At 44.8% G+C, this 15,211-nt stretch overlaps 1 protein-coding gene across 2 annotated transcripts in view; it reads right to left on the reverse strand.

Moving 5' to 3' along the window:
* SCML2 (Scm polycomb group protein like 2) overlaps positions 1–15,211 on the reverse strand; it is an 81,149-nt gene that overhangs the window by 7,268 nt on the left and 58,670 nt on the right. For both annotated transcript variants that reach the window (XM_054973689.1, XM_054973691.1), the window contains 5 exons: positions 8,495–8,757; positions 7,312–7,444; positions 5,374–5,577; positions 3,590–3,772; positions 1,842–1,958 (listed from right to left, as the gene is read on the reverse strand). In XM_054973689.1, coding sequence (XP_054829664.1) covers positions 1,842–1,958; positions 3,590–3,772; positions 5,374–5,577; positions 7,312–7,444; positions 8,495–8,757 — 900 coding nt within the window. The remainder of the gene's footprint in view (positions 1–1,841; positions 1,959–3,589; positions 3,773–5,373; positions 5,578–7,311; positions 7,445–8,494; positions 8,758–15,211) is intronic.

A 15,211-nucleotide genomic window follows, 5' to 3' on the forward strand; every position in this document is an offset into this window, starting at 1 on the left:
TTTCACAGGCATAGAGCGCACTCCTTGATCTCTGGCACCCAATTTTTTGTAGCAATCAAGAAGTAAATCTAGTTTGTGGTGGTAGATTTTGATGCTTTTAGGAAAAGGGATTTGTTTCCTTTGCCATAGATACTGTATAAGCCCTCAACCCATGTGTAACTTGCAAGTGTATGCCTTAAGATCTCAGTTATGGTGCTAAGAACTGCAATGAAAATTATGTGTGTTCTGGTTACTGTTCCTGCTAATGTGCGCTTGTGCATAATCGCACACGAATTTTTACCCCTTAGCACATAGCCGAGAAGCCCAGCACACGGAGGGGTGCCCTGGGCCCGCCTTCCCTGTTTCCTACCCTGTTGTAGGCCCAACTGGAAGGCCTGGTGTGGCCCTGGCCTGGAGGAATTCCCTCTCCGCCGTGCCCACTGAGCAGCCTCTCAGTCCCAGTGCTGGGAGCTGGAGGAGGAAGCGGCAGTGGCAGGCAGGCACCTGCGCGGCTTCTCCATTGTGCCTGCCGAATGGCCTCTCTGTCCTGGTGCCAGGAGCTGGAGGAGAAGGAAGCAGCCAAGCAGCCTCTCTGCCCATCTAATGGCCTCTCCACTGCATGGTTCCTCCATCCCGGTGCAGGGATCTGGAGAAAGAGGCGGCAGCAGTGGGCGGGCAGCCAAGTGGCCTCTCCGCCCATCAAGTGGCCTCTCTGCTGCGCAATCCCTCCGTCCCGGTGCTGGGAGCTGGAGTAGGAGGTGGTGGTGGTTGGCAGGCGCCCTTATGGCCTCGCCGCTGCGCCCACTGATTGGCCTCTCCATCCTGGCTCCAGGATCCAGATGAAGAGGCAGTAGTGAGAGATGCTGATGTTGGAAGGAAGAAAACAGATATATCCTACAAGAAATTTGATTATGTTAATGTGTTTGAAAACGTTATGTTGATGTGTTAGAAAATTTATAGTTAGTTGTCGCTCCTTTTATCTTTCCAGCCCAGACCACACTTACTCTGCATTATTCAGCGTCTTACTTATTTGTGTACAGAGCTGTGTGCCAGAGGCAGGGAGCTGTGTGTACGAGTCCCAAAATTTAACTGGTGGGTAGAACTCATTTTTATACCTCTGATTTGAGCAAAACCTGTATGATTTCCTGAAATAGGCATTTTTCTACAAGAATCTCAGAAATGATAAATATTTAGTTCCATTAGTACAGTTTTATAGATATGCAGTGAAATACTATAAATGTTATCATCAGTATCTAGAGCTTACATCTAGGGCTAGGAGCCATCGTGCTCCAGAACTTCAGGACCAGCTGTGATGCACAGATGGAGTTCATACAGTTGTCAACTCTAACTTGGGAAATTCCAGGAGATTTGGTGGCAGGGCTCGGAGAGGGTGAAGTTTGAGGAAGGGAGAGAACTCAGCAGGGATGTGATGCCACCGATTGCACCTTCTCAGGCTGCCACTTTCTCCAAGAGGTCTGATCTCTGTAGTCTAGGGATCATTTGTAATTCCAGGACAACTCCAGGCCACACCTTGACAGTGGTAACTCTAGGGTTTCACCTAGGGATACCAAAGTGCCTGTCCATTTCTGGCAGCACCTGAATATTCTGGATTTGGGTCACCTTGCAAACTCTTCTTGTCTCATCCTGTTTGATATTTAGAAACCATGTAGGAATGACTGTGGTTTCTCAGCGAGAAATAATACAAATTAGTTTGTAGATTGTTTATATGTTTGTAGACTGGTTTTTTTTTTTAAGGAGGTGTGCTCACAACTTTAATGCAAGTTATTGTTTCAGCTCATGAAGTAGATTTTTGGCTCACAACACTATACAGCTTAGAGGGAACATTGTGGTTACATAGTTACCTTCCGAGGGGTGAACTTCAGTTCGTGGGAGTTTAGGAGACAGGGGGGCAGTATAGGGTGGTGAATCCTGAGAATACCGCTTAGTAGTACTTCTGCGGTCTGATATTTCTTCTTTTGCTGCAAACATGCACACACAAACAATTCCTTTTAATAAAAATAACTAATGAAAGCATTGTAAGTAAATACAATTAATTCAGTAGCTCAAATGCATTAATGTTAAGTCTCTACATTTCTTTTTTTAAGTCTTCTTTTATGGAAGTGCTTTGAATTGATTTCTGGAGAGGAAATATAACATGGATTTTTCTGGAAAGACACATAAGCAGAAGTCAGCTGGTAGCCCGTGTATCACTTTTTCCCATGTATTATTCCACAGAAATCATTAGAAAGTGCTCCCTCAAAGCAAAATGATTATAATAGACCTGTATCTAAGATTCAGCTGGGGAGGGGGGATAGATTATTCCCAGTTATAAAAGTTTTCAAAATGTACTGCAAGTCAAAGAGCAAATTTATTCATTTCAGCTGCAAGAAAAAGGACATAATAGGCAACAATTAAAATGTGCATACTTAACCATCTGTGTATCTTTATTTTTTATGAACATGGCAGATGCCTAATACCAGTTCTTCTAGAAAATGATGCTGCAAGCACAGCCTTCAAACTGTTACAGCTTCTAACAATTATGATGTATAAATAACAGGTTAATACAGTGTTGTTCTAAAAGGGTGAACTCTGGCCTAGGAAGTCTCCAGTTGAGGCACATATCCCCTCCCTTCAGACCCTTCCCCTTTGCCATTAATATGGTGGTAAGGCCTGACTACCTTATAGGGCAGTTATAAAGGTTATTGAGACAATAGTCACAGCTTTACCCATTCTTCTTTTACACACATTGGAGAGAACAGACCAGCTCATTTCTGAAGATGCAAATTTGGAAACAGCAAAGTCTCTTAGCCAGGGGTCATTTTGTAGAAAAAGAGCTGGAGAAACTCATTAGCATAACCCATTAGCATATGCCATGCCCCTTGTCATCACCAGAAGTGTGTCATTGGCATAACTGATTTGTATATGCCACTCCCCCTGATATCACCTATCCTGGCTGTTTTGGACCCAATCCTGGTCATTCAGGGCAGAAATTGTGCTCAAAATGGCAAAAAGGGGCTGAAAATGGCTGAAAGGGGGACCAAAATGGTCAGGATCGGGCCACTGCTGAACAGGAGAGTGTTCCACCACCCACCAGAGGCCCGATCCGGGACGTTTTGGCCCCAATCCAGGCTGAAAGAAGCCCAAAATGGCTGAGAGTCAGATGGGCAGGGCCACCTGACATGTGACCTCTTTGGGGAACTGCCAGAACTGTGTTCCTGCGCATTCCCCCTCGAAATGAGCCCTGCTCTTAGCAACTCTATGCTTCTTTTACAGGGCCCATCCTTTTCCATGCTAAACTAAAGATGCCCTTAATTGGTGTCACATTCCGTTTCACTCACTGGAATTTACTTCTAAGAGAAAATACATACACAGGATCAGGTGTAAATGAAAAGCCAAGAATTTAAAAGCATATTTGGAAAGCTAAGTATGTAGAGTTTTGCTTTTCCTTTATATTTTGATCCTCTGTATTACTTATATCGGAAACTATACTTTCTTAAGCCCTAATGAATTAGTTTGCACTGGAACTCAAGACACAATTGCTATCAAGTTCTATTCTATGATATATAGTTGAATTCTGAGGGGGGTGGATAACAGTACAATAGAGACTTACCTGGCTTGTTTCTATCATAGTCTGTAGGACTATGGGCACTCCCCATATAAGGACTAAAAGGCTGGCTACTAAAAAGATTATCACATTGTAGGCTGTGGCAGAGCTTCTCCAAGAAACGCAGGACAAATGATGCACTGTTTACAGCAGGAAGACTGATGGCATGCTTCTCTCCATCAAAAGATGCTGTTAATTAAAAAAAAAAGGTATCAAAACACTATTCTTGTACTGTACTATGAAACAGACAGGGATACCACCAATGTCTGAAATAGAAGACGCCCTTCTCCTCTGACTGAAACAAAGGGATAAAAGAAGACAGAACATCTTCTTGTGTTTCTTTTCTGGCAAACCTACTCTCAAAGCCTTGGATACTTTCGTTCACCCTTGTGGAAATTCCAACCAACAATTCTTTCTTTAAAACAGTATTATGACCATACAAAATCTGAAAGCAGGCTTATTTTTATAGTGGCAGGTTTTTCATTAAGCTAGTGCCATTTTGACAGAGGTAGCTGTCAGGCCAGGCTTCGACTTTTCCTGCCCCTTCTCAAAATATGTTTGGTCTGGGCCAAGAGTCACAGCACTGCCTCTCACGTTGACAGTATTTTTCCCACTTAGCCATGGGATGCCTGTGAACTGTGCAAACTGAAACATATATATAATTCTGGAATGGATGGACAGAGTTCTGGACTGAGGGAAGGAACTTCTCTTATACTGTTACAATCTAAGGAATATTCCTAGCACTTTATTTATTATTTTAAATACCTTATTTATGAATATAGATACCCATGTAAAACAGGACTTATACAAACAATGGGAAAAAAATCACTGCAAAGTTGATGTATGGTAGGTAATTCAGTGAGGGAGACTACATTACTAGCTTGGTCTCTTTTGTCATTCAAAGCAGCAAATTCTCCATGTGAAATAATGGTGTCTTACAAATTAAACCTCACTCACTACCTATTAAGTCTTTTAAAGAGAGACTGATACTATACATGTGCTAATGTATGCTGAAGATGGTGTTAGATCAGTGACTTTTCACATCAGACACACTGTAACATTTTAATATTGCTAGACAGTAGGTTTATGATAGCATCATTAAACCTGCACGCTATGAGTTATTGTTGCCATCTGGTGTTAATGTAGGGAGACTGAAGTAAGGCAGCCCTTTTTTTAGTGCCTATGACAAGTATGAATTGATGTGCTAACATCTGTCCTGAACATTGCTTCTACCAAAAAGAAAAAGTGACAACAGCTCCCAATATGGAACCTGATAATATTTTTATCAACACAGCTGCTATTAAGGCTCATTCTGTAACAGATGACACAGGTGCTTGGAAAATTGACCTGCCTGCAATTCCATAATATTTTCACAGGAAAAGATGCAGCAGCTACAACAGCATAGTTTAAACATATGGAGCCATTTAGTGGGAAGTTTAACAGATTTGTTTGAGAACTATGCAACCACCTAAAAGAGCAGCACAGCATATGCAGATGTTTTTGCTAGAGAATCACAGCATAATTTAGATACGATGACTGTGCTTCCATATAAAGAAAGCAAAGTAGTTCATCATTATTTGTTCTTGCCCATAATTACCACTGGACCAAGAGGGGAAAACTTGAAAAAAGCCATTTTACACAACTGCGCTACTATAAACTTTAATTTTGCCTTTTTTCTTAGTTCCACCCAAATTAAACATGTTTTGCTACACTTGGAAACTAACAAAAACAATTTCTATTGCCACTTCGCTTTTGGGATTAATAAGAAAAGTTTACTGCTCTGCCATTACCAGTAATAATTTCTCCTGCATGATGTCCTGACTTCAGGAATCCAAAGACTGTTTTTGATTGATAGGCACAGTCTACACAAGCTTGCACAGCCTGCTGAAGCACCACATTCACAGGACCTGGTCCAAAGTGATCAGGAAGCTGCTGTACCTTCTTTTTATCCAGATGAGGCCCAGAGTTTCCATGTTTGTTAACATAGACACAAACTACAATGGAAAAAGAGGTTTTCTGGCAATTTTATACAATGGAATTTGGGACTTTATTTATTTATACAAGAACAGGCATTATATCTAGACCAAATATTATTTCATAGGATTGTCACTGAAAAGGCACACTGATAAACTTATATGCAGAACTATTACACATTTATTTCTCTCTCTAAGGATTGTCAGAGATAAAGTTTAGGCTGCATGTCATGTAATGAGTATGAACAGCTAATGTTCTGTACATAAATCTTCCTCTCCCACAAGCTTTCCTAAGATCTCAGATTCTCACTTCACATCTATACAAGCCCAACTATACTATTTTAATTGCATATTAACCTGCAGTACACTGCTTTTCCCAGATTAAAAAAAAAACATTTCTTTCACAAACAAATGCTGCCCTTTCCATTGTTTATTTTGCATGTCTTCATAAATCTCTGAAATGTAGATTTCCGCATTCAAATAGGAAAAATAGTGAATTAGTGGCAGGAAATTATACTATGATGTTAATTTCTATTAGCAGATGGGGAAGTCAAGTTAAGAGATAGCTTTAAGTCAGACAACAAAATTGATGGTGAAGATGAGATTTCAAACTCTTAATCTGGTGGTACTGTCTCACTGTGTGCCTATGATAAATAATCACAAGGGTAAAGTGGATGGACTGCTGGGAAAGGAAAAAGAAGAAGAAAGAAATGTAAGGTGAAAAAGAAGGATTACAAAGGAAACAGGGAAGGAAATCACTGTAAGGAAGACACACACAGTGGTTTGGGGATAGGCATAATATAGCAACTAGAATAAAGAAAAATAGGAGCAGAAAGGGAACAGGAGGAGGGAAATTATTTTATTTTAATTATTATATGTTTATACCACCTTTGTATTTAAAAATAAATGTTCAATGTGGCTTGCAATGTTAAAATCCATCCAAAAGTTTTAAAAGAAAGCAACTGTTCAAAATAAGTATTGGGTACAGATACAACTTTTAAAAGCCTTCCTTCCAGAATAAAACTTTCATAGCTGTCACTGAAATATCTTTAAAGAAGGAACGATCTGTAGCAAATAGGGAAGCATCTAAGGAGCAGGAGTGGCTGCTGAGAAAGACATCATGCATAAACCAGCAACTTGATTTCTTGAACTTGGAGTTCCTGCAATGAGGCTTCTGTAGATAACCTAAATGTGTGAGATTGCATATATGAGGGGAGGCAGCCTAGATACATTAGACCCAAGCCACTTGGGGCCTTAAAGATTAACACCAGAATTTTGTATGATGCATGATAAACAGGGGAAGTGAAAAGTAAAATAAGAAGGCAATGTAGAGAGAAAGGTCAGAAAAATGGAAGAAACAAAGATCAGAGACTTTGGGCCAAGCTACAAGTGACGACTGACACTTGGCTGGCAAGTGAACAGACTCAAGTGTATTCCTCCCTGTTTACTTGCCATTCACTTGCGCTCCACTTGATCAAGTGAAGCGCAAGTGAACAGGGAGGAATACACTTGAGTCTGTTCACTTGCCAGCCAAGTGTCAGTCGTCACTTGTAGCTTGGCCCTTGGTTAGGGCTAAAGCAAACAAAACTGTCAGGAGGCAGACCCAGTTTAAAAACTTAATGAGCTGCCTTCAAAACTTAATACTGACTAAAAGGCTTTTTCTAATTAGAAGTCTCCAGTACTTTTATGGCAACTCTAGAACACAGTTTCTTCCCAGAAAGAGCATTATCTCATGCTTGAAATAAATTAGCTCACCAGTAGAAATGACAGCTGCTGTTGTACCCGTTATAGGAGGACCATCTTTGTGAATTTGTGTAGTGCTATTTTCCACTTTTGCACAAGTAAGGGGAGGAGAAAATACCGGAGATTGCACTGGTAAGATTTTTTTCTGTTTTTTTAAAAAAAGGGAATTACTTTTAAAAAAAACCAAATAGTTACAAAATCTATAAGAATAAAATCAAAAAGAATCCAGTAGCACCTTTGGTTAGTCTTAAAGGTGCTACTGGACTCTTTTTGATTTTGCTACCACAGACTAACACGGCTAACTTCTCTGCATATAAGAATAAAGACCACCTCAGCTCTGGTTTCTCTGAACTGTTGAAGAATACCAAAACCATAGCTTATTTCTAACAGTCCCAACCCATATTTCAAAGGTTATCTCCACAGGTATCAGACACAAGTCAAGTGTGCCCACAAAAAAGTTAACTCAAGATGGTTTCATCAGATTGCTCCCAAATTACAATGGCTGCCTGAATCAGCTGAGGGTCAAAAGCTCCGGATAAGCCCATTAGCACTGCTCCACTGCTTCATGTTTCTGCAAGGATGGACAGCTGCTCAAATTAGAATAGACTTAGATGTCAAAAGCTGATTTCATTGATGTCTTTGTGACCAGAGACAAATGTATATGTTCATCCTAATGAATTATCTTAGTGAGTGAAACTGGCCTACGTTAAAGAAGCTTTTCCTAAATAGCTAAAGGTAAAAAATCAGCAAGAAATTCAGTAAAGGGATAGTTCTGTTGACCACCATACTGGATTTCCAACTGAGCCTAATTAAGACTGACTGACAGACTGGCTCAGGATAATAGGAGAGATCAACAGAAATCAGTAAATTTTAAAACCCGTTGAACTTGAAAACAAGTATCTTCCTTTAATTTATCATACCTTTTATCTTGCTTTTTAGTCAAAACTGATTCATCACAGCAATTCAAAGGAATAAAAGGAATAAGTCTGCACTCAGCACATTCTAAAATAATGTATTGCTTACACTGCATGACTTCGTAGGCACACTAGAAAGGAAATCTGTAACACACTTTGTAAACAATTTACACCAAATATATGTGTAATAAATAAATGAAACCTTGATTTCTCTGCCAAACATCCCAGAAAAGCACAGACATCCTCCGGCAACAAATAAGAAGGTAATGAGATTCGCTAACCTTCCTGCCTGGTTTCAAGCTCTTTTTTCTTGTTTTGAGGTTTTCCTTACGAGACGTGTTTTTTGTTGCATGAGTATTTTTGGGAGACCTGCCTTTCCTAAGAACTGCAGATGGAGCTGGCTGTTTTCCCCTCCCAGGTTTCTTCTCTTTTGGTGCAGCAGCAGGAGCCAGAGCTGGTGCTGATTTTTGCGGAGACTGCATTGAACGCCGGGTCACTTTGGAAGGAGAGGTTTGGGCTTTTGCATTATTCTTTGTACTAGAAACTGAGAGGGAAGTGAAAAGACACGTGTGTCAATATCCAAAGGTATATTTTCTTAGTGATAATAATTTGGAATAACTAAAACTTCTAATCACTCTTTAAAATTACGTATCTTCATGCAATTCGTACTTGAAATTGGGAGTTCCAACTTTTTCACATGGTACCAAGTATCTTTTCCAGTAGATTATTGGATGGAAATCTGCAGCTAATATTGTCCCTAGTTTGTGCAGAGCTTTGCCTGTTGATTTACTGGTTGTCAAGTTGCTGGTAAATACACAATGGACCAGACCATTTCTTTTCTGGAGAGCTGACAACTCTAGCTATCAGAATCCCCACTATCTGACCTTCAGTTGCCCAATGGAAGCTCTCTTGGCAGTCCACTGAGAATGTCTCTTGCACAAACTTGGCCTAACAAATGGAATTTAAGTATATTCAGGATAACTCATTGTGAACAGCAAAGTATCAGTTTTTCTATGCTTCTTATTACTTACTAAATTAAGTTTCATCCCACAATTTACTTCCAGGCCCTATTGATTCCTACAATATCATCCCAGTTTGGTGTAGTGGTTAAGAGTGCGGGACTCTAAACTGGAGAACCAGGTTTGATTTCCCACTCCTCCACTTGAAGCCAGCTGGGTGACCTTGGGTCAGTCACAGCTTCTAGGAGCTCTCTCAGCCCCACCCAACTCACAGGGTGTTTTGTTGCAGGGATAATAATGACATACTTGTAAACCGCTCTGAGTGGGCATTAAGTTGTCCTGAAGGGAGGTATATAAATCAAATGTTGTTATATCAAGCACTACCAAGTTCTATCCATCTATGAATCATACAAGATATACTTTTAATATCAAAATCCAGACAGGTTAGATGTTTCTACTCAACTTATTTTTCTAGTACCCAAGAAGTACCCTGTATTGACTAAAAATTCTACTGCAAGTGCTTGTTAAAATCTATGCACAGCTGATGCAACATGAAAAGAAAAACTGTTCAGCTTTCCAAACACATTCTTGCTGCACAATCATGTACAACCTGAACACATATTTCTCAACAAATATAGAATATTTGAATTTTTAAATTGAGCAACAATTGATCCATGTTCTTCACTTGTACAAATGAGCAAAATTTCACATAAAGAAAATTCAAATTGCCTGTAAAACTAGAAGTTTCATTGTGCAATGAACACCAATTTTAAACAACAGAACACTGGCTTAACCTGATGTACATGGTGAAGTATGATACTGTGACGATTGCCCCAGTGGCCTCAGAGTAGGCGTGGCTCCTTTAATAGCGAGCTGCAGCCTCCCAGTTCATCCCTGGCCTGACTGGGGCTTCCTGGTTTCTGGGGTTTCCCATACTGCTATCACCTGTGCTCTTCCAAAGCTCACTGCTGGATTGCTTATCCAGCGGGTAGGCTGCAGAGTCATTCAGCTGCTCGATGGGTTCTGCACGGAGCAGCTCAGCTCCCACCTCCCTGGTTCATTGAGACCAGACCGCCATCCCTGCTGTCCCATTGCAGGGTGCTGCTGGTTACAGCTACTTCAGCTTTGTGCCTCAGCCTCCTCACTCCGTCCCCCCCCTCTTTATCTCTCTCCACCTCCACCACTCTGCTCTCCAATGCCCACCATACCCTGGGCTACGCGTCCTCTTTTTCAAGCTCTCACCCTGCTGCCTTTGCCACACCAGTACGTCACACACCCCTCCCCTTAAGGTGCTCATGGTCCCTACCACCAGTGCATGCCAATGTGATAGGAAGTCTGCATTCGAGTGCCTGGTCCCCAGCCAGTGCAGGATCATGCAAGTGTAGGACTGTAACGCCAGCATCCACCACTGGACTTGCTCGTTGTGCTGCCCTCTGTCCTTCACCCACCGCAATGCAGCATGGTTGACAACCAGAGTAAAGGGGTTGCACAGCAGGTAGTATCGTAGCGACCTCATAGCCCCTTTCTCCAGTGCGGAGTAGGCTTTTTCTCTGGGGAACAGCTTCCTGCTGAGAAAAAGTACAGGGTATTCTCGACATTCATGAGTTTGAGCTAGCACTGCTCCTAGTCCGACCCCTGATACATCTGTGTACACGTTGAAGGACTGCTCGAAATTCAGCCCTCACAGCACTGGGGCATTTTTAAGGATATCCACAATTTGGTTTAGGGTCTGTTGGTGTTCTGGTTCCCAGGGTATTGGCTCTGGGACCCCTTTCTTCAACAGATCCAATAAGGGGGCCACCCAAGTGGCAAAATGAAGGATGAAGTGGCTATAGTATCCAGCTAGCACCAACAATTGCCGGGCTTGCCACTAGGATGTGGGCTGTAGTAGCTCTTGGAAGACCTTCACCTTGCTGTGCACAGGCCTTACTTTGCCTCTTCCAACTAGATGTTCCAAGTGTTGCAAGGCCTCTCGGGCCAAGTGGCATTTCTGGGCATTCAAGCATAGCCCCACCAGCTGTATGACCATGAACACTGCCTCTAGATGCCATAAATGGTCTTACCATGTCTTGCTATAAACTAACATATCATCTATATAGGCTGCCACAAATCCTTGGCAAGGGCTCAGCAGCTGGTCCACTAGCCGCTGAAATGTAGCTGCCGCTCTGTGGAGCCCAAAGGGCACAGTCACAAACTGGAACAGGCCCCAGGAGGTTGTAAATAGACATGTGCACGATCTGAATTACGATTTCAAAAAAACCCCGATGTTGGCGTTTGCGCCATCGTGACTCAGCTCATCGGTTCCATCCACGGCAACCGATCCAGCAGTCGGGGGTTTGCTTGTTCGGGATTTGATCGGATATATCGGTTTCTGTTCAGAATTGTAGACACTCTTGCGCCAGTAATTTATTCCTGGGGCAACGGAGCCAGGGGAATGAGCTGTGTTTGCCCTCCTTCTGTTGCCCTCGAAACACAAATGGAAGCCCAGCTTTCCTTGACTAGCAGGCTTCCTTCCAATCACGGAGCAGCAACCCAGGGGAGGGAGGGGGAAGGGGGTGTTCTGAAGCCATGGGCACAAAGGAAAGGCAAAAGGCAGTGCGGGAGGCTGGGAGGCCGCCCGCGCCGTTCGCCTTTCCCCAGGACAAGGGGCGTGTGGGCAAGCCAGCCGCCCCTTATCCTGGGGAAAGGCAAAAGGCAGTGAGGGAGGGTGGGAGTCCGCCTGCGCTGTTCATCTTTCCCCAGGACAAGGGGCGCGTGGGCAAGCTGGCCGCCCCTTGTCTTGCGGGGCAGGTGAACGGCGCGGGCAGCCGCCGAGCCACTCGCGCTGCCGCCAGCTCCGCAGCGTACTGGGACAGCCGGCTTGCTGCGTGGGTGGGGGGGGGCGACCCAGGAGCGCGCGCACAGGAGCCTGACTACAGTTGCCCTGGGCGCTGGCAACCGTAGATCCGGCCCTGGGAATGTCCCCTCCCTGAGGGGAGGCGGCTTGTTGGCGGGTTAAAAACTCCCCCCCTCTACTCTAAGTGTGTGTGTGTGTGAATGTCCCCTCCCTCCCTGAAGGGAGGTGGCTCATCGCCGCCTCCCCCTGCCCGCAGGGCCTGGCGGCCGCTGCCACCAACCACCATTCCTATATCGCTGGAAACAGCGGGGCGCCCTCTCGCTTTGGCCTTCCCGATTCCGGATCGGAAATGGGACTTGATCGGTTAGAATCGGTGGCCTGGGTTCAGCAGCAGCCCGGATCCACGAACGGCTTAATCGGTATTTTTTTCTGGATCGTGCCCATCTCTAGTTGTAAATACCATCTTCTCCTGGTCCTGCAGCCACAGTGGCACCTGCCAGTATCCTTTGGTCATGTCTGGGATGGACAGATAACGGGTTTCCCCCAAGCTTTCCAACAAACAAGTACTGGGGCATGAGGTAGGCGTCGAACCATGAGGTCTTACTGACACCCCTGAAGTCTAAGCACATGGAAAGAGACCCCTCAGGCTTGGACATCAAGACTAAAAGGCTTCACCAGGGGTTTGTCAATGGCTCCATAGTCTGCAGTTCTTTCTGCACCAGGTCCCACACTTTTCAGGGTAGGGGCCTTAAGGGTTCCCTTACCACGTTCCCTGGCTCCATGTCGACTACATGCTCGAGCAGGGATATCCTCCCCGGCTGTGGGGAGAAGAGTGTCCCATGTCATTCCAGTAACCATCGCAATCCTTCAGTCTGGTGCGGTGTCAAGTCCCTTTGGTCCATCTGGGGGAGTCCCCCGTCCTGTTCCCATTACGGAACTTCTTGACCTTCTGGCAGCTTGGCTGTCACCACCTTGCATCCGCCTCCCTCAACTTTCAGCCGATTAATGTGCAACCATTTAGTTTGGGCTCATGTGCACCCTGCCTGGACCACAGACATTCCCACGGCATCCAATTAATGAGAACAGGCCTACCCACGGGTCTCCACTCCTTTGGCCCAATGCACAAGTTTGCATCAGTACCTGGGCCCTGTCTGTCAGCTCCTGGGGCTTTGCCTTTCAGTTATAGTGTTGTTCCTGAACAGATTGGGCCCTGGCCCAATGCTGCTGGGCCCACTCCTGGGGCAGGCATAGTTTCTCTTGCATTTCAAGCAAGTATGTCCCTTCCACTTGCGGCTCCTCTCAGGGTGGTATCCCCATCCCTCGGCCAAAACCGCCAGGGGCCCCTGGGGCACATGCCCGTAGACAAGCTTAAAGGGGGCCTCCTGTATCGTGTCCTTCCCGCAGTGCGAACATCAGAGGGTCCAGCGTCCGGACCCAATATCCTGGCTTCTCTCCTATATATTTCTTCATCATGGCTTTAATTGTCTGACTGTAGCTTTCCACTAGACCATCTATCTGGGAGTGGTACATTGAGGATCGGAGATGTTTTATCCCCAGCATATTGCACAACTGCTGGAACAATCATGCCATGAAACTGCATCCTTGATCTATCAGAATCTCTCAAGTGATGCCCACCTGCATAAAATAAAATACTAGCACCTGGACCACCACAGGGGTCTTCATGGTACCTGGAGGCTGGCAGGAAGCAGGTTGCATAGTTCACTATTATGAGAATGAAGTGGTGCCCTTGCGAGGTCCTGGGCAGGGGCTCGACGAAATCATCTGCTCTCCTCTCCTGGTGTCTTCCATCTCTGGTGCATCTGCCCCTGGGGCAGTGGTTGACTGACCTCTATTGTCCAACCCCACCCCCCGAAAGAGGTTGTGCCAATGACGAGGGCTTTCTAGTATGGGAAGTTACAACCAATGATAAGGGGGGTCGGGGCCTCCTCAGACACTGTCACCCGCACCTTGAAGTGACCCACTTAAATCTCCTTGACTGTAGGCCAACTGACTTGATCTGCGTGCTGACACCTAGCATCCGAACAGTTGTGCCTCCACCAGTAGCGGCCCTGCTGGGAAGGTTTCAGCTGCTGATTCCACCAGGAGAGCCTAATTACAGTCCATAAAGGGGCATTCCATCTGGAAATGGCCCATTTGCCCTCAAGTAAAGCAGGGCCCTTTGGTGACAGCGACCGCTCCCCCACCCCGTTCGATTTTGGGCTGCTACCTTCTCCTATCCCTTCCCCCCCCAAGGAAGGCGCTCCTCTGTTAGGTTGAAATGGCAGGGTCTGGACAACCTCAAAGGGTTTACTTCCCCAGGCTGGGCAGGCTCGGCCCAGCTCCTAGTTGAAGGCACCATGGCCGCTTCCCTTGGAGCATCGTGCCCCCTCTTTCTGCCCCCCTGGTCTGTACTCTATTCAGTGCCCTCACCATCCATGGCCCTGGCTGTCCTTTCAGCTGCCAAAAATCATCCAGGGCCTGAGCTAGGGCCTCCAGGTTCTCAGCCCATTGGCGCAGGGCCCAGAGTGGGCAAGGAGGGGGCATCGCCTGGATCAGCTGTTCCATTATGGCTTTGTCCAGTACTTCCTCTGCGTGGGGCCTGGTGGACTTTAACCATTTCTTGGCCAGCTCCTGCAGTGCATATACCGTCTCATGGACCTTCAGCCATTCTTTCAAAAGCCTCTAGAAGGCCTCCACATCATTTGTGGGAGCCATCTTTGGGACTGAAGTGGGCCATAGAGATCGTATCACTCCAGTCTTGTTCCATCCATATTGGCTCTATACTTCTTCTGGGCTAAATTAAAAGTGCTGGTATTGACTTTTAAAACCAAATATATGGCTTGGGGTCAACATGCCTGAAGCATCATTTTCTCCCATCTGAACCTACCTGTCTACTCTAGTCATCTTTGGAGGCCTTGCTTCAGATGCTTCTGCCATCTGAGGATAAATGGGTGGCACCCCAAGAAAGGGCCTTCTCAGTTGTGCTGCCAAAACTTTGGCACTTTGGAATTCATCTATCTCCCTCTATTGTTTGTCTTCTGCCAGCAAGTGAACTGTTAGTGGCCCTCCTCCCTGGTTCTGTTATATGTGTTTGTATTTATATGCTCTACTGAATTAATTATTTTATATATGCTTTATCTTAAATGCTGTTTTAATATTGAAATGTTTTAATGTTTTGATGTTTTCCACCTTGGGGACCCTAT

This window comes from Eublepharis macularius, chromosome 3, assembly GCF_028583425.1.
Source record: "Eublepharis macularius isolate TG4126 chromosome 3, MPM_Emac_v1.0, whole genome shotgun sequence".
NCBI classification, from domain to species: Eukaryota; Metazoa; Chordata; class Lepidosauria; order Squamata; family Eublepharidae; genus Eublepharis; species Eublepharis macularius.